Source organism: Cyprinus carpio, chromosome B13, assembly GCF_018340385.1.
Source record: "Cyprinus carpio isolate SPL01 chromosome B13, ASM1834038v1, whole genome shotgun sequence".
Classification (NCBI taxonomy): Eukaryota; Metazoa; Chordata; class Actinopteri; order Cypriniformes; family Cyprinidae; genus Cyprinus; species Cyprinus carpio.
The window spans coordinates 31,146,991-31,166,970 of record NC_056609.1 but is presented as its reverse complement, the minus strand read 5'-3'; the positions used below and the strand labels follow the sequence as shown (position 1 = coordinate 31,166,970).

General features: G+C 33.9%; 1 protein-coding gene across 1 annotated transcript in view; it reads left to right on the top strand.

Moving 5' to 3' along the window:
* The first annotated feature begins 2,000 nt into the window (after nucleotides 1–2,000).
* LOC109099544 (inositol polyphosphate-5-phosphatase A-like) overlaps nucleotides 2,001–19,980 on the top strand; it is a 223,909-nt gene continuing 205,929 nt past the window's right edge. The window contains exon 1 of the mRNA XM_042737622.1: nucleotides 2,001–2,445. Within this exon, the coding sequence (XP_042593556.1) occupies nucleotides 2,368–2,445 (78 nt within the window). The 5' untranslated portion in view covers nucleotides 2,001–2,367. The remainder of the gene's footprint in view (nucleotides 2,446–19,980) is intronic.

Genomic DNA, 19,980 nt, shown 5'->3' with positions numbered 1-19,980 from the left:
AGATTTGTATTGGAAGACAATACCACAACATTTAGTAAGAAACAATTTTTTTTTTTGCAGTGTGGTTCTTTCATTCTGTGATTATTTGTGTCTCTTAAAAATAAAGGTGCTTCACGATGCCATGGAAGAAACTTTTTTCTCTAAATGCTTCCATAAAGAACCTTAAACCTCTTTCTGTTTCACAAAAGGTTCTTTTTTTGGTGAAAGAAGGTTCTTCAGATTATAAAAAGGTAAGAAAGAGATGGTTCTTTAAAGAACCTTTGACTGAATGGTTCTTTGTGGAACCAAAAATAGTTTTAAGCCTTTCAAGCACGTTTATTTTTAAGAATTAATGATTGTCTCAATAGCTGTGCTGGTTTCTTGTCCATGTGTTTATTTATTTGGCACGTAGTTGTGTAATAAGTCAGATGGCTTGCATTAACGTCCTGATTTTGCAATAATCTCCATTAGAAACTCTGCTGAGACTCATCTAGAAGGGAGTAGGCCTATTTTACATCCCTGTGCACTGATGTAATACAATGACAGAAGAATTTCGGCTAGAGTTGAATGGAGTTGTAATGATTTGTATTTATTTGATTGTATTTGTTTGTTTTTCTTGGTTTTATGCGTTTGAATATTTAACTCTGTCTGAAGTGTCACAGATTTCTCTCCTGATTCAGATCAGAACACTTTTTCACTGGAGGAAACTGATATTTACAGATTTCCAGGAGTGTGGGCATCCTTCAAAATGGCTTTCTGGGATGCCAGGCAGGTAAAATCCAAGCCTGCACAGGCGTATCAAGTGTAACCTGTGGCTAGTACAATACCACACACGCACACGCACACACACACACACACACACACACACACACACACACACACACACACACGCACACACACACGTGCGGCTCATGCGCTGTCAGTCCCAGCTGTGGACTCTTTGAATATGTTGTGGCGGTGTGATAATTTCCTGCTTTCCTCAAACGAATGCCACTGAGCCACATGGCAGCTTTAGTCTCCAACACAATCATCACCAGCCTGCTGTCATATATGGACTGATGTAATAGTTAATAAACAGAAGGCATGAAATCCCATCACTTCAGATTAAATGAGAGCGTTCAAACACACTATCTTATGTGATTCACTTCAAGATTATTTCAAAGAATTCATGCAACATGCCAATCAAGAGATCTGATCATTTATGAGAGATTTGAATCCATTCAAAACAATGTCAACATTGTTTGTACTACAATTTAAATGGTACTACAATTTAAAATAACCGTTTTCTTTTGCAAAATATTTTAAAAGGATTTCTTCTTTTTTTTCCTGTAATGAATGAATAAATAAATACTTAAATAAATAAGATACATAATGATAACTGATAGATAAATAAATAAAATAACAACAAAGAATAAAGTAAAAATAAAGGTCATACAAAAATAATATCAGAACTATATTTAATGAAAAAAGTTTTGCTTTAGCAAGCCATTTATTCTTTTATTTATATTCCCATTGTTACATTCATTTATTTATTATTTTGCAGGCGAAGTAAAGAAATTATTCTAATATGCTGTTTTGGTGGTCAATTAACATTTCTTATTATCAATGTTGCTGCATAATATTTTTGTGGAATATTTATTAATAAAATTGATTAATATTGTGGATATATTTTTTCAAGTTTCTCGGTTGAACAGAAAGTTTGAAGAATACATTTTTTTTTATAAAAATAAAAATCTCTTGTAGCATTAAACGTGTATTTACTGTATTTACACACACACACACAAACTCTCTTTCTCTCTCTCTAACACACACACACACACACACACACACTAACTCTCTCTCTTGCTCTCTCTCTCTCACTCACACACACACACACACACACACACACACACACACACACACACACACACTGTTCTTAAAGGGGCACAGTTATGTTGCCGTTTAAATCCCTCGCTGTCAAGCCAATCGAAACGTATAGCACTTAAAGCGGCAACGACCGTAACACATTGCCCCTTTAAGAGCCTCGTTTTCCCATTGGCTCCGTGACGTCAGCCCAGCGCAGGACTCTCTCCAGCAGCGGCGCGTCCTCCCTCAACAAACGCGAGCAATGCGCACCGAACGCCAGCGAAACGCGCTCCGCAGACCGGCGCTCGCCGTGGATTAAACCGGGGAACTCTTCAAATCATGACGGAGACGGCGGAGAAGTGAAGCCCGAACGCGTTGAGCACGCAGCGCGCTCTGATTTCGCGTACTGGACGCGCAGTATGCAGGAGCCCAGCTGATCGAGACTCGAACCCGCAGCGTTTAGATAACCCCACGAACCACTGCTCGACTCCACAACCAGAAACAGCTCAAATTAGCTCATTAGTCCGGCTCGCCAATTAATTAATGATGGCGGGGAAGCTGACAGCGCAGGGCGCGGGAATCCTGCTGGTCACCGCCAACGTCGGCTCGCTGTTCGAAGATGTAAGTCCAGCGAAAACGCTGCTTTATTACTAAAAACTCGTCTTTTCTCCACACTAGTGCTCTTAAAGTGAGTCCTGCTGCAGTAACCTGAGGTAAAGTGTGGTGATAAATGATGGTAGTTCATGAATTAACCGAATGGTGAAGCTGTTCGTTTCTCCTCAGAGTTTAACGGTTCTAACGGTTTCTGAAGCTGCACTGATCAGATTGATTGATTGATTGATTGACAGCTGTGTCAAGGCCAGTGGTTAGTTAAACTGTACTGGTTAGTACTAGATAACACACCTGTTAGTTTAACTGTCAGGGATGTTAGTAAACGTGTCTCTCGAGTTGCGAAGACTTTATTAATTGTGTAAAGTATATATGTGGTTTTCTTTAAATAATAATTATTATATGCTCTGTGAATCTATATTTAGATTCTATATCGCAAATCTATATTTAAAATCCCGAATGGAAAGTTTCCACGTTGTTTCCCAACAGTGTCTGATGCTGTATTGATCAGTCTGATTGATAGATTGATTAGCAGTTCAAACTGGTTATGGTTAACCCTTTAACTGTCACCGTCCCACCTGTGGGACGCTTGGCGCTCTTTTTTGTTGTTGTCCTTTTTCTCTATAAATCTTTTAGTAATCATCATAAATTATATATCATTTGAAAGCCTATGAAAACCATTTTGAAATCGGACTTGTGTTACCATGGAAATGGTACTTTAAAATCTTATGGCGGTCTCCTTCCCTTAGTGGGCGGTGTCAAGTGTCATATTACAAAATGCATTACGGTCTTTTAGAATCAAAACTTTTTATAATCTTGGCAACAAACATATCATTGGAAAGGTCTCAGTCGCAGTATTCCATATTTGGTGGTTATTTTGAGTATTGAAGTAAAATTGACAGAGAACTCTAGGGAAAAATTCATTAAACAGAATTCAAAGGAGTTTTGATGGCTCCCGGTGGCTGTTTGTGGTATGACGCCCTCAATAAACTCTCACAGGAACCTCAATTTTTTTCATATCAACTTCAAATTTGGAACATACCTTTTTTAGACACAAGGCTTTAATTTTATACCAATTTTAGAGTAAAACCTGTTATGTAAAATATTTATAATAAATAAAATAAAATAAAATTAATGTAGCGCATTTTATTTACAGTACATTTAAACTTCTATAACTTTTTGCTACTTTATTTTTTTGAAAAAATTTTTTTTGCCAAAATCTGCTAATTTTTTTTCTTTAAAAAGAGACCAACCTTAGGTCTATATTCCAAAGTGTTCATAAAATACAACAATTTAAGTTTGGATAGTGCACTTTAATGCCTATTTTAAAAAATGGGGGTGACAGTTAAGGGGTGTACTGGTTATGAATAACACGGATGGATGTTGCAAAATATGTCTCTCAAGTTTGTCTGACATTATTTTTGTTTGTAAGTGGAAAAATAAGTTTTTCTCCTAAAGACAGTCAAACAAACTTTTTGTATATATATATATATATATATATATATATATATATATATATATATATATATATATATATATATATATATATATGACAATCTAAATAAATTATTTAATATTATTACAATTTATTATTACGATACACACTCTAAAAAAATCTTTAAAAATAAGGAATATTCCGTATTGATTTTTTTCTCCTGTGTTTTTCCTGTATTTAGAATCTGTGTTTAAGTGTGTTTTAGGTTGACGGAAATGTCTGTAAAATCAATAGATAATATCCTGGAACTTTTTTGTCTTAACAGTGTATATTCTTTAGTCATTGTGAGTGCGACACCCATTCAGACTCCAGTAATCCCAAATGAAAATCTAATGGAAATGAGTGGGTTATAGGGTGCGAGAGCCTTGTTTAATGCTAGAGACTGTGTTACACAACTTTTCTGATCGAGAATCGCTGCTTGTGCACTAACGTGTGTCACACTGGGGTCGTCGGAGATCAGGCAGAGAAAGGATGCTCTCATACGCCTGATCCGTCACGCACAAGCCGATCTGTGACCCTCAGTCGTATTTACAGCAAGCGCTTTATCTTCTGTGCTCTCAAACTGTAAAAAAGCTGTATAGCTCATGATCACTCCTGATTCCGTAGCTTAATAGAAATCTCACCTGTTATTGTGCTCTATGGAAATGATTACGCAAACCTGTGGTGGATCAGGGCGAGTTGGGGTTTAAGCAAATGAATTCCTCTGAATAAACAATAGTAAAGTACAAGGTGCTTAAGTTATCTGAACCATTAAAGATATTCAAATGCTTGCTTGCCAGTGCTTCGCAGTCAGGTCTTTGGCTGTAATTCTTCGTGAGAAGTTTAGGCCAGATCTGTTTATGTGATTGCGAAGAGCCCTCTACTGTTTTCTTACGCATGTGGAGAGGAACTGTCACGTACTATCTTTAGAGTTATAAATAGTTGGCCTGTCATGACCGCTGAACTGCTCTCTTATGAATATCGCTGTTTGTCCATTACTTGTTTTACACGAGAGCGCGGCCAAAACCAGCAGGCATGCACAATTACACCTAAACATTTAACACGTTCAGACGTCTCGTCTCGTCCCTCAATGGGCCTTTTGTGCCACGCAAGCCACAAATGCAAGGATTTTTCAAATTACGTGAATGGAGTAAATGAGGCCTTTGTCAGCAATCACAAGATGAGGTGTTTAGGGCTGGACGGCTTCCACGGTTTTTGGCAAGTGCTGTTATAAAGCGGTTGAAGTCGTCTCCTGTAGTTATTTCCCCCCCGGTTTCTTCTTGATCAGATGCTCTTGAAGTGCTTCTGGGAAGATGGGGGACTAAAAAAGCCGTAATGCTCTTCAGGATAAATAAATGACTTCCCTTTATGGAAATCAGCTGGTCTGGATGGCGTCCAGGTGGATCGACCGGACTGCACAGGTGCTGAGATTACGCACTTAAATGTGGTTTAATATCTGATAGGCAAATAGGCTCTGGATAGTGTGAGGTCATTGAGATCAGAGTAGCTATAGTCTCACAAAAACGGGACATTTCACCTCACGATCAAGTTTGTGTCTTCATCAGGTTTGTAGAAGTGTAGCATTGCATCAATGGATGCTCTGCAGTGAATGGGTGCCGTCAGAGTCCAAACAGCTGATAAAAACATCACAATAATCCACAAGTAATCCACAGCACTACATTCCATCAGTTAACATCTGGAGAAGACAAAAGATGAAACACATCCAGCATTAAGACGATTTTAACTCAAATACATAGAGTCCATAATCCATAATAACTCTTCCTCCAGTGAAAAAGTGTTCTGGTGTGAATCAGGAGAGAAATCTGCACAGATCAAGCAGCGTTTAAACAGCTCTAAACAAATATGTGTCTGGATTTTGATGTGAGAGACAACAGGAGATGGACTTTGTCACTGGAGGAAGGTGTGTATGAACATGAGTCTTATCTGATGATGGTAATTGTTGACACTGACTCGCTGCTTTATTTGTGCTCCGCTACTGGGTTATAATAACAGAACAGCTGCAGCAGTGATGATATCAGGTGGCTTCAATTGGAAATGTTATCATATGTAAGATGATAAGTTGAGATAATAGCTCTGCTTCAGATCCTAGTGAGCTGTTGACACTGTAGAGCAGTGTGGAATAAAATGATACTGTGATATTTTGAGATTATATATTGTGATATAAAACAAAGGAATTTTTTACCTGGTGACTTGGATGGATATATTTGGAAATAACAAATCATTTTAGAGTTAGTGGAGTGATTTTGTCGGCAGTTGCATGTAGATAGAAAATAAAAATGAATTTTTAAAAAGCTGAAAAATTATTCTTTACTCTGAAGTGTCCTTTTAGGCCAGAACAATTTAGGAAAAACATAAAATTTGGGAGTTCATACTGGTTTACTTTGATAGTTTTGATAGGCCGTGTTCACATTAATTTTGACCCATTAAATATGGCTGTAATAATTTAAGTGATTTTTATTATGAAATAAAAATATTAGACAAAAATAAATATATTGTAATGTTGTAAATTAAATAATAAAATGTAGTTTTACTGTAAGATTACAATACTAATATTTACTTCTAAATTTTCAAACGTTAAACCGAGCTTTAATTTGGCAAATAAAAATGTTAACATGTTAATTAGGGGTATACGATCTGCTTTTGAAGAAATATGGTAGTATCGCGCTACAGATACTATTCTATCAGCTGCGGTTCTGGCGCTGAGTATATATGTTAGTATCGCGCTACAGCGCACATTCTATCTGGTGCCGAAGAAATATGCAGTAGAGTTCCTCTCACGGGACACTGCACTTATTCACAATCACAGAAGTACATTATTTGCATCTGCTTTAAAGCCTATTACACCTGTTGTACCTGAAAATAAAACACAGTTTGTTTTATTTGTATATTATGTGTATTTGTAATGTGTATCTTTGTTCTTATTTTTTAATAACAAAGATAAAAGAATGATTTTTCTTCACCCACTTTGTCCTAAATATCCTCCATTTTTTATTTTGTCATCTTGAAAAAGCTTTGTCTTTATAATGGGGAAATTAGTTTGGCTGTAATGCTCAGACATTTTGCAAAATAGTTAAACCAATATGACAAAGAATTGTGATAGAATAGTGATATTTCTAAAAAAAACCTTGATATGATATTTTTGAAATATCGCCCACCCCTAATGTTAATTCATTTTAATAATCTTTTCCCCATGCAACATTGAACATTTCAACATTTATCTTGCTGTGTTCACCATCTTTCCATATTTTTTCACCAAGCTTGCTGCTGTGCATTCTGGGATTGTAATTTCTGTGTAGGATGCATGTGATGGTGATTTTTTTTGCTAAATGTTGCTGGAACAGTAAGAAGAGAAGCCTATCATTTAATGACAAATTTTTGATTATATTTCTGATCAGAAAATTGGTTATTCTGTAATGCAGTCCCAGCTAACAGGTAACGTTCTCACAACGTTCTGGAAAGGTTCGCATAGTAACATTAATAGAGCATTTGTTAAAATTTATCTGGACTTTAATAATGTGCTCAGAACACATGATTTATACATGATTTATACATCACAGAACGTTTTCCAAAACATTTTAGTTGCACGTTTTTTAAATGTTACTACTTGTTTTTCGGAATGTTCAGAAAACATTCAAAAGTAACGTTCCATTTTAATATTTGCAAAATGATAAAATGGAATGTTTGCATGACCAAGAGGAAACGTTTTCAAAACACTTAAATGTTTTGAACAGTCAAAGAACATTAACATTTTCACACTTAACAAAAACGTGAGTAGACAGGTCTTCAGGTTTGAGCAGAGATCCGGGCCGGTTCTTCACTTCATACCCTCCTTTCCTCTCGTTTCTTTTCGAGTCTCTCGATAGCTCATTATTTCTGTCTGCTTGCGTGGCGTCTCGTTTCAGATGTACTTCATAATGCTGTTTATCCACAAACCCCATCTAGATCAGTCAAGATGAGATTCCTGTTATAAATAACTCATCTTATCAGCGTCCATCTGTGTTGCATGCTCTATTTGTTAGACATCTTTCCATTCATTCTGCACATGCGTGTGTTGTGATTCTCAGTGTCATTCGGAGTATGAATGTAGTGTGATCGTATTTTTGGATCTGAGGGTCATTCAGCCTGTGATGAGTGTTTTTATCAATAGAGTCCGAGCGCACATGAGCTGAAGATGCTGTTTTCATGAGTTTTGTGCTCAGAATCATACAATCAGATTTTCTAAAGCAGGAGCTGATTGAAGAATAAGGGTCCTCTCGATTCAGAACGTATCTGGGCAGCTATTATGATTATTGATAATGGATTTTACATTATCGTGAGCTGCATCGTAAATGAGCACGAGCCATTATCTGAAGTGGCTTTGGGAATTACAGTCACCACCAATGTTCCTCTGAGCCGTGTGTGGGTTGTGTGGAGAGAAACACAGAGATTTCTAGAAACAGAGCTAATAGAATTGATAATGACTGTCTATTATTATTAGGATTGGGAACCGAGAACCGGTTCTTATTCAGAACCGGCTTAGTTTTTTGAAAAGAACCGGAACCAGGAGCAATTTCTAAGTTTCGGTGTGTGTTTATGGAGTGTGTGTATACATGGTTATAAGTATAACAGTTTATATTTCATTAATTTAGGGATATGAACAAGTGTCTTAGCCCTCGAGGGACTATTTGGCCAAGCAGCTTATTCCTGCTTGAAAAGCTAAATGTTATTGATAGTGTAAAAAACATCAACTTTGAAGCACATGCTGATTGATGGAGTAGCATTACTCAACATTACTTACTACCTTCCAGCAACACTACATTCAATGAAGGTAAAATAGTAAAAAACATAATAATAGTTTATTTAAATTGAATCGGAACCGGAAAATTTGTATATTGTAATATATATGTTGAATTTTGAGATTGCCAACCTTTAAATTAAGTTGACAGTAAGTAATAAACAGTATTGAGCATTGAGTAGTTGAGTATTGTGCATTTTTCCTTACCACTGTTTTTTTTTAATAGTTGTTTAATGATTTTAATGGAACCGGAACCGTTAGGCAGAACCGGAACCGGATAAATTCTACAATTCCCAACACTAATTATTATATTTCAGCCTTGCTTTTGTGATCAGGTTATCTTGACATATTAGGGCTGTCAGAATTAATGTTAACGCAAATTCATTTTAACAGCACTAATTTTATTAACGTGTGATGAAATATTTAAATGTAAACAGTTTTATTGAGAATTTAGTTGCATCAAAATACAGTATGTGGGCACAGAGAGGCAAACAAATGTAATAATAAATATTAAATGTACATGTTCAGAAGAACTGAGCTTCCCTGTGCTGCAAATAATGTAAACAGGCTTGTGTAAGTAAATGAATCGCTCAGTGCAAAGAAAGAGGAGTAATGGGAACCTGGTATTTCTATGATCTTTTTTCATGTATCTAATAGACATGAACAAGTTCTTTAACAAACATCTGTGACCTTTGAAACATGTCTCGTCTTCACGCTCTGTTGACTATGGTTTCACTAATAATAAACATATATTACATAAAGCATCCTTATCTGCCCATGTTGATTAGAGTATTAAAAACTTGAAAAGTATTAATTTAAAGTACATTTAGAACAGATAAAAATGTGCAGTTAAGTTGAGATTAATCACGAGTTAACTCATGACGATCATGCAGTTAATCGCGTTTAAATATTTTAATCGATCGATCAGTCGAGTGTTTGAAATGGATCCTTCTGAGATGATGTGACGTCTTCAGATGCGTTACTCACTGAGAAGTTCAGTATAAAAGTATAAAGATCACAAATAACTCTGTTTACTGCCAGATGATACAGCGCTGACAAACAGGAGGTTTTAATTTTTACAGATATTACTGATTTTGATAACGAACATAAATCTACATCTGCGTTCTAACTCAATCTACCATCAGATGAGTATTTCTAAAGCCATATTCGGATGGAAATTGTTTCTCAGGGGGCCATTTTTTGACAAACACCGAGGTCATGTAGTGATTTAATCGCCGTCCGAATCCACATCTCTGAGTTTATGAGAAGAAATCGATTCAAAATTCAGTGTTTAAACCCTTTTTGAGCACTCCCGGACACCGTAAGGTAACGTTGTACTTCGGTGTAACTTGCATACATATTTATTTCTGAAATGCTGGAAAGTATTTAAAAGAACAATACTTCCGAACGTGAAAATAATCAGATAATAAATATGATTACAGTATAATAAATAAATATGCTTGGAATAATAAGAATACATTTTACATAAGTATTTTTTAAACACATTTTACACATTGATAAGAATACATTGGTAAATAAAATTAGAACAGAACTAAGAATTTTTTTTGGTGTGTTTTTATATATTTATTTTAAGGAAAAATCATTGGAAAAGTGTAAAGAATTCAAAAACGTGAAGTGTTTGTCATTTTCTGACCATAAACAATAGTTTAAAACCACAATTAACCGTCTGCTGTTTACAACTTTCACACTGGAGCAAAATCTGCCTTTAAACTTGAAATAAATACAGTTTGACATTTATCGTGATAATTATCGATATCGACAATCATTGTTTGATTATCAATTTTCTTTCGATTATTGTCTTATGTTGTACATATTGTACACTTTTTATGGTATGCTTGAAAAAAAAAAAAAAAAGACTGATATAAAAAAAAATATATTATGATAATTTTTTGGGCATATCGCCCAGCCCTGTATTATAATATGTTGTGTTTTGTTATAAGATGCATATTTCATGTCTCTTATCTTTATTGAATGAGCAGCTGAAGTAAAGCATAGATGCATCTCAAAACAAGAGTCCTGGCGAATTTCTGACTTGTTAATAATTAAAAATTCCTTATGCATAAATTTTCTCCCTGGCTGTTATTTTGGTTACACAATAAACAATATCTGGCATTTAAATCAATGTAAACTCTCATATTTTCTCTCTGAACACCCCGTCACAGGAAGAAAAGAACATTATACAACTCCTATCATAAAAAGTCTTGAATTTGATTTTAAAGAGAAACTTTTATTTTATCTATTATATTTCTGCTCAGATGTCTGAATGGTTGTCCTATAGGAGTTTGTTTTGTTAATGATGCTGCAGTGCTGGCCCTTTACTAGAAGAGAAATATGGGTGTGTTGATTTTTCCTCTTTTTTTTTTTTTTTTTGGTCAATTAAGAAGAAATTCACAGGAACTGATGGTTGTTTTAGCCGATTCTGAGTTGGTGTCTGATCATGCCTGATGCACAAGGCGCGGTTAATATTTTCCACCATGTGGTTCGTTAAAAGGGCCAGAACACTTTAGAATAATGACAATGGGAAATGGAGAACGATAAAAGAAATTTCCAAAGTATTCTGCCAGTATGTACTTACTGTATACTAATAACAAACCAGGTTCATAGCTCTCTTAAAGAGACAATTCACACAAAAATAGTTATTTTGAAGGATGTTGGGAACCAACAGTTGCTGGTAGCCATTGACATCAGTGGTTACCACCAACTGACAGAATTTTATCCTTATCCCTTTAAGAGACAAGTAGTGAAAACACCAGTTATAAGTGGTGTTAGTTAAGTAGGTCATGACTAGTGCTCAAATGTTTTTGCACATTGAGGATGCTTTCAAACAGACAGATAGCTGATCTGCTGAAGAGCATGGTTATCAGTGGATTTGTCCCAGTGATAGTCAGGTGTTTATTTATTCTCCAGTGACTTTCATACTGGAGTGCACGTGGGGTAATGCAGGCTGAATATGGTTTGATGGGTCTGTGTGTCTTGTAATGCGGAGTCCTGTAGTGAAACGCCCTGGTCCTGTGGCTTTGGCTGTAGTTTTCATTAAACATTGATGTTGCTTTTTGACGTGTCAAACCAAACAGAAATGCTGTAATTCAATATGCAGAAACCTGTAAAACATGCATTTCTCCTCTGAACTGCTGTTTGTGCTGAGAATCTCACGACACCTGTCAAAAAACACATGCCTGGCTCATATTTCAGCCCTACATCAAAAGAAGAAAAATAAAGTATTTTTAATAAAGAAAGTTAAGAATAGGTTTTAGGATCGTTAAGACTGTCTTTGCATTGTTTTCGTGACAGTTATTTCCACGTATTTCCCTCAATCTTCATTACTATAAGTTACTGTATGTAAATTAAATAAAAAATAATTAAATAAAACATTGTAAACAATGTAAAGAGAAAGTGAGAATTGCATGTTTTTCAAAAAAGTCAAAAACATTTTTTTAAAATGTTTTTGAAAGTCTTAATTGATCACAAATACAATAAAAATATTATTAGAATCTAAAACAGCTGTTTTCTGTGTGAATCTCTGTTAAACTGTAATGTATTTCTGTGATGTGCAGCTGTATTTTCAGCATCATTACTCCAGTCTTCAGTGTCAGGTTCAGAATTCATTCTTACATGATGATTTGCTGCTTAAGAAACATTTATTGTTATCAATGTTAAAAACTGTTGTGCTGCACAATATTTATTGTGGAAACCGTGATGCATTTTATTTTTCAGGATTCACAGACGAATAGCATTTATTAATATTTTGAATCCGCTTTTTATTTGTATATTTTCAGTTTTCATTTTAATTTTAGTAATTCTTAACATTTTTGTATTATTTTTAAATAATTTTACATTTTTATGATTTTTAACAATTTTACTACTTCAAATTAAACCTACTTTTTTAGAAAGTTTTTCGTTTAAATTTTTTGTTTAAGGTTTTAATCTTATTTTTTTTTGCTTTATTTTTGTTGTTTTAATTTTAATTTTATTTTATAAATTTTAAATTGTTACTTTTGTTAATATATTTGTATTAAAATTTAGAATCAGTTTTTATTTTTATATTTAGTTTTTCTTTTAATTTTAACCTTTTGTTATTCCAATATGTTTTCATATTTATTTACTTTTTAAAATATTTTTAATTGGCTTTCATTTGTTTCTGTGTTAGTTTAGGATATTTTAGTACCTAAACTTAATTTTTGTTTGTTAAATTTCATTAGATTTTTTTTTAAGTTTATGGTTTTCATTGAATATTTTCTTTTTTCTTTTCTTTTCTTTTTTTTTTTCCAAATATTTTTAATTGGCTTTAATTAATTTCTGTTTTAGTTTAAGTAATTTTAGTAATTAAACTTAATTTTTGTTTGTTAATTTCCAAAAGTTTTTTTTTTTTTTTTTACATTTATGGTATCTAATATTTTATTTTATTCTATTATTTTTCACTAAAATGTATTTAGTTTGATGTACCAGCTGTGTGTCAGTGTAAGAGCTGCGATCAGCTCAGAGAAGCAGAACTCGTGCAGGTTTGAACTTGCCTTTCCTCAGGAATGTAAACGTGGTGTAAAAGAAGTAGTAAAAGCGAGAAAAAGCATGTGATGTCATTAAGAGACTTCATGTAGTAATAACCAGAACACAAATGTTACTGAAAACGTGATGTAGTGAATCAGATGCGCTGGTGTCGTCCTTCACTGGCTGATCTAGTGCTGTCTCATATTAACTAGGTTAGTAGTTGTTCTCTAAGATACTGTGCAGTGACCAGCTGTTACTAGATCACCGCTGAACTGACCAATCACAACACACTTTAGATTTTGTGTATTTTTTCTTTTTTAGTAAACAGCCTTTAGAATGACTCTGTTTTAGTGCATATTAAAAAAGATACTTTTTTACTTTTTCTCATTTTTTAGTAGTAGTAGTTAGTCATTGCTATGACTGCTATTTTACTTTTTTTTTTTTTTTTTTTTTTGCAATTTTGATGACTTTTTTCATAATGTGACTTTAATATCGATGGAACTATTCTAGTTATCTTAGATTTTTGTCTTTTATCAAAATATTATGACTTTTCATTCTTATCATTTTAACGTTTTTCCAAAATATGACTTTAATCATATTTCTGTGACAATTCCTGTTACCTAAGATTTTTGACTTGATTCGAATAATTTTGACTTTCTCTAAACATTGCGACTTTTTGTTGTTAGATATTTGACTGTTTTCTCGTAATTTATTTATTTGATTTTTTTTTTCTTCCAAATATGACTTTAATCTCACATTGCTGTGACTATTCTCAATTATCTAAGTTTTTAATCAGGTAATTTTGACTTTTTCTAAAAAATATGACTTAGACTTTTGATCTCATTCCTGCTTTTTCTTAAAAATATGACTTTTTATTCTTATCTTAATTTTCGAGTTTATTTTAGGAATTTGTAGTTTGATTTTAATCTTATATTGTTACAACTTTATTCTTGTTATTTAAAATTTTTGACTTTATTCTCGTAATTTTGATTTGTTAACTTTTTTGCAACAGCCTAGATTTGAGTTTATTCTCATATTTTTGACTCTCAAAACAATCTCAAATTAATCTCATTTTTCTGCAACTTTATTCTTTTTGTCTTAAATTTTTGACATTATTCTCATAATTTTGACTTTTTTTTAAATCAAAATATTATGACTTAAATCTCCTAATGCTGTGACGTTATGCTCAGTCTAATGTAGCGCGGTCGTACTGTAGTTCCCAGAATGCTTCAGTGGAATGAAAGCTGTGTGTCTGTTGGATTCATTACAGTTGAGCTTGTAGTTTTTGATGTAGCACCTGGGCTCTGAGCGCTGGGAAGTGTGTGTGTGTGTGTGTCTGGCTTTCTTCATTCATGGGAAGTCCGTGGAAGCATTACAGAAATCTTCTGGAGCGGCGTCAGTATTCCAGCGTTTGGCACGGGCCGGTGCCCATGTATGGAGAACGAGCGTTACCCAGAGTTCTCTGTGTGTGACGATCAGACGCGCTCACTCTAACAGATCACTGTTTCACACCTAGAAACAGCAGCGAGGAGTAATTTTATCCTCAATTACTCAGTGTGTCAGGCTCAGTGTTAAACGCCACTCTACCCAGAATGCCTCTCTGCGTGAGAGGGATGTAATGAGCTGTGTAGAGTTTAGGCCTGTAATTCTACACACGTCTGTAGCCTGCTGCTGTTCCAGCCATGATCTGCTCATCTCATGCACACGGTCTAATATTTGGTTAATTTGGTAGGTCACATCATCCACGGCATTGAATAGTTTCTTTTCTTTTTCCATATCTTTATTAATTTTAGTGTCATGCTTGCATTCATTCAGTCAGTGCTGGGTTTCAGTGCATTGCTGTTGTCACTCAAAGTCTCGCTGTGTTTGAATACCAAAACTAAACTGCATCCAGAGTATTGAAAGAGAGTGTATGTATGTAGTCCCCCTTAGACAGGTGCTATTTTATTTAATTTTGGTTTATTTAATTTTGTTTTGTTTAAATTTATAATATAAAATACAACAGAAATGTTATTCAGATGATTGTATTAGCGGTGTGATCAAGGTCTAACATCACTGTATCATTCATCGTTTATAACATGAATGGTATACATCAGGCCACAGTTATTTCTGTCTCTCTCTGTAACGTGTGTGTGTGTGTGTATATGGGGCATGTAGAATAAGTAGGTCTGGAAGGATGTATGAAACGGGGACGAGCCCCACTTCCCAAAAGTCTGCTCTCTTTCTGACTTAAGCCTGTGATTGTCTCAGAGAACTGCCCACCTGCCAGTCATGATGCGCACACACACACACACACACACACACACACACACACACACACACACACACTCTCACACAGACACGCACTCACACACACACACGCGCACACATACATACAGACACACACACACACACACACACTCTTACAGACACACACACTCTTACACACACACACACACACACACACACAGAGACACATGATGTCTGGTGGCGCAAGTTAAAGTTAAACTGTTGTCAGATTTATCTGGTTTAAAGTCATTTTGATTCGTTTTGGTCTCATCCACTACAGTAATATCAGAACTCATCTCATGGAAGTACAGTAAGAGTGCAAAGCGGGTTGATTTGCTGTCGTCTTATATTTGGAAAACTATTCTATTTTTCTGCTTTAGTTTATGGGAAATATAAGTACATAATTTAGTTTATTTTTGTTTTCAGAATTTCTTTAGATATATAAATGTATAAATAAATACGTTGTATGTCATATATATAATTTTGTTTATATATATATGTGTGTGTATATGTATTAATTTTAAATAATACATTTATTATTTAATAATAATATATAAAATTGTTTGTTATATTTTTATTTTTGTATATTTATTTTGTATATTTCTAGAATATAGTATATATAAGATACATTTATATGTTAATTTAATAATATCAATTATAATTTTTATTATATATAATAAATTCTACTATGCAGTTTTGATGTTTAAATTGCTAGAAAATCATAATCACACATCACTGATTTTACACTTTTTATATAAATGAGTTTAAACAAGGAAGAACACACATGTTGTAAGTGTTTCAGGCTGTGTTTAGTTTTGTTTATGTGTAGTTTTATCAGTGATGTTCTGGAGATCTCGTGTTCGGAGAGGATCTGTTTCCCATAATCCCTTGTGTCCTAAAATTGATGTGTGTTTTTGTGTTGAGGTCTGATCGGCTCTGATTCAGATCAATGATCCAGTCGCTACTTCCTGTCACGTGACACCGATGAAACACTGTGTGTGAGATCTGCGTCAATTGAAGAATTCATATTTTGATCAGTATTATGAGAGAATCACTGTAGGGATTTACAGTACACACACATTTCTATTTTAATGGGTTAAATAAATTTTAATCATCAAAAATGCATGTCTAATCAGTTAAATCAATATTCTGAAATGTTATCAAATTTAAATATAATTAAAATTTCTTGAACGTCATCTCGTTTACAACAGAACATTGCATTTTAAATCATCACATTAACCTTTTTTTCTAAATTTTATTAAAAAAATAAGCACAGCATTTTTTTTTTTTTTTTTACATATTTAGTCAATATTTACATTTATTTAATTATTTAAAGAAATAAAGACTGATTATATTTGTATACATTTTTTTGTCATAATTTGTTTATATTTTAATCAAATTAAAAATATAATACATTTCTTGAAAGTATCTCTTTACAACTGAACATTGCACTTACATTTTTTAACTAAATGCATCGCAGCATAAATGATTTTTTTTTTTTTTTTAAAGAGTTAAGTAGTGATTGTTTTTGTTATAGCTCTTCTAGTTAAACCCAAATCTTATTTTGGAGGTTTGTAGTGAAGATCTTGTGTATTTGCAGATGCAACATGCAAAATTCATATAAATGCTCCTTATGGATTAATAATCTCAGACTCTAGTCCTTATTGTATCATGATTTGAAACTGATTAATTGTGCAGCTCTACTTTTTTAGTCAAAAATGGTCAAAGTATGTGACATTTTGTGTAGTAAATCCCATTTATGTGTCATGGATGTTATGGCTGTGTGTTTTGAATTGAAGTGCTGTATTGAAGGTAACTGTATTTCTAGAGTTTAATTTTATTAGAATGTTTGGTGCTAATCAGAACACACCCGTTTAGCATTAATAACATTAACACACACATGCGTTTCCTATCGGCTGTTAGAACAACATTCAGGAAGTGGTTTTCATGATGATGTTTTATAAAGCGAGTCTTTAGTATATTTCTCTTAATGTTTGCGTGCGAGTCTGACATGAAACGCAGTGTATTCTTTGTGAAACGCTCTTCTGCAGGTCTCTGGTGTGCTCCTTCACCGTGTGTTTCTGCTGTATACTCCAGCTTCTTCATCTAGATTCTACACTGAAATCACTAGTAATTCAATTCCTGGCCTCCGGATGTGTTGGGAAGTTAAATAACTATTAAAACCATTTGGACTGAAGTAGATTTAGAGGAGAAATGAGAGGAAATGAACCCACAGCGTCCATGAGAGCATTAGCAGCGGTGGGCGAGCTGTTGTGTTGTTCTGCAGGAGGATGTTGGTTAGTTGAAGCTCTATTAACCGCCTCAGTGTTGTTCTGTATTGATCTGGAGTCATTAGAGGAGGATGAGTGTCTTCAGGAGAGCTGCTGGATTGAACGTTCACTCAGTGTGTTATTGCTGTAAACTGCACATTCAAACATCAGTAGATTGGTTATTTGACTGTTGTTGTGTGTGTGCGTGTGTGTGCGTGCATGTGCGTGTGTGTGTGTGTTTTGTGTGTGTGTGTTGTAGATGAGCAATGTAGATGCAAACTGAACATTTTTGGAAATTTTTAGAAATATAAAGCTTGTGTTTTTTGTTCAACCCAAACGATTCACTATTACTGTTGATTGTGTTCAGCACACACACTCTCACACGCACTCACCGCTCACACACACACACACACACACACACACACACACACACACACACACACTCTCTCTCCCACACACACATTCTCACTCACTCTCACACACACACTCTCTTTCTCTCTCACACACACACTCACTCACTCTCTCTCACACACACACTATCTCTCTCTCTCTCTCTCTCTCACACACACACACACACACACACACACACACACACACTCTCTCTCACACACTCTCGCTCTCTCTCTCACACACACACACACACACTCTCTCACACACACACACACACACACACACACACACACACATATACACTCTCTCTCTCTCTCTCACACACACACACACACACACTCTCTCTCTCTCTCACTCACACACACACGCACACACACACACACACACACACACACACACACACAGAGACACATGATGTCTGGTGGCGCAAGTTAAAGTTAAACTGTTGTCAGATTTATCTGGTTTAAAGTCATTTTGATTTGTTTTGGTCTCCTCCACTACAGTAATATCAGAACTCATCTCATGGAAGTACAGTAAGAGTGCAAAGCGGGTTGATTTGCTGTCGTCTTATATTTGAAACTATTTTTTTTCTGCTTTAGTTTATGGGAAATATAAGTACATAATTTAGTTTATTTTTGTTTTCAGAATTTCTTTAGATATATAAATGTATAAATAAATACGTTGTATGTCACATATATATAATTTTGTTTATATATATATGTGTGTGTATATGTATTAAATTTTAAATAATACATTTATTATTTAATAATAATATATAAAATTGTTTGTTATATTTTATTTTTGTATATTTATTTTGTATATTTCTAGAATATAGTATATATAAGATACATTTATATGTTAATTTAATAATATCAATTATAATTTTTATTATATATAATAAATTCTACTATGCAGTTTTGATGTTTAATTGCTAGAAAATCATAATCACACATCACTGATTTTACACTTTTTATATAAATGAGTTTAAACAAGGAAGAACACACATGTTGTAAGTGTTTCAGGCTGTGTTTAGTTTTGTTTATGTGTAGTTTTATCAGTGATGTTCTGGAGATCTCGTGTTCGGAGAGGATCTGTTTCCCATAATCCCTTGTGTCCTAAAATTGATGTGTGTTTTTGTGTTGAGGTCTGATCGGCTCTGATTCAGATCAATGATCCAGTCGCTACTTCCTGTCACGTGACACCGATGAAACACTGTGTGTGAGATCTGCGTCAATTGAAGAATTCATATTTTGATCAGTATTATGAGAGAATCACTGTAGGGATTACAGTACACACACATTTCTATTTTAATGGGTTAAATAAATTTTAATCATCAAAATGCATGTCTAATCAGTTAAATCAATATTCTGAAATGTTATCAAATTTAAATATAATTAAAATTTCTTGAACGTCATCTCTTTACAACAGAACATTGCATTTTAAATCACATTAACTTTTTTCTAAATTTTATTAAAAAAATAAATGCTGCACAGCATTTTTTTTTTTTTTTTTCATATTTAGTCAATATTTACATTTATTTAATTATTTAAAGAAATAAAGACTGATTATATTTGTATACATTTTTTGTCATAATTTGTTATATTTTAATCAAATTAAAATATAATACATTTCTTGAAAGTATCTCTTTACAACTGAACATTGCACTTACATTTTTTAACTAAATGCATCGCAGCATAAATGATTTTTTTTTTTTTTTAAAGAGTTAAGTAGTGATTGTTTTTGTTATAGCTCTTCTAGTTAAACCCAAATCTTATTTTGGAGGTTTGTAGTGAAGATCTTGTGTATTTGCAGATGCAACATGCAAAATTCATATAAATGCTCCT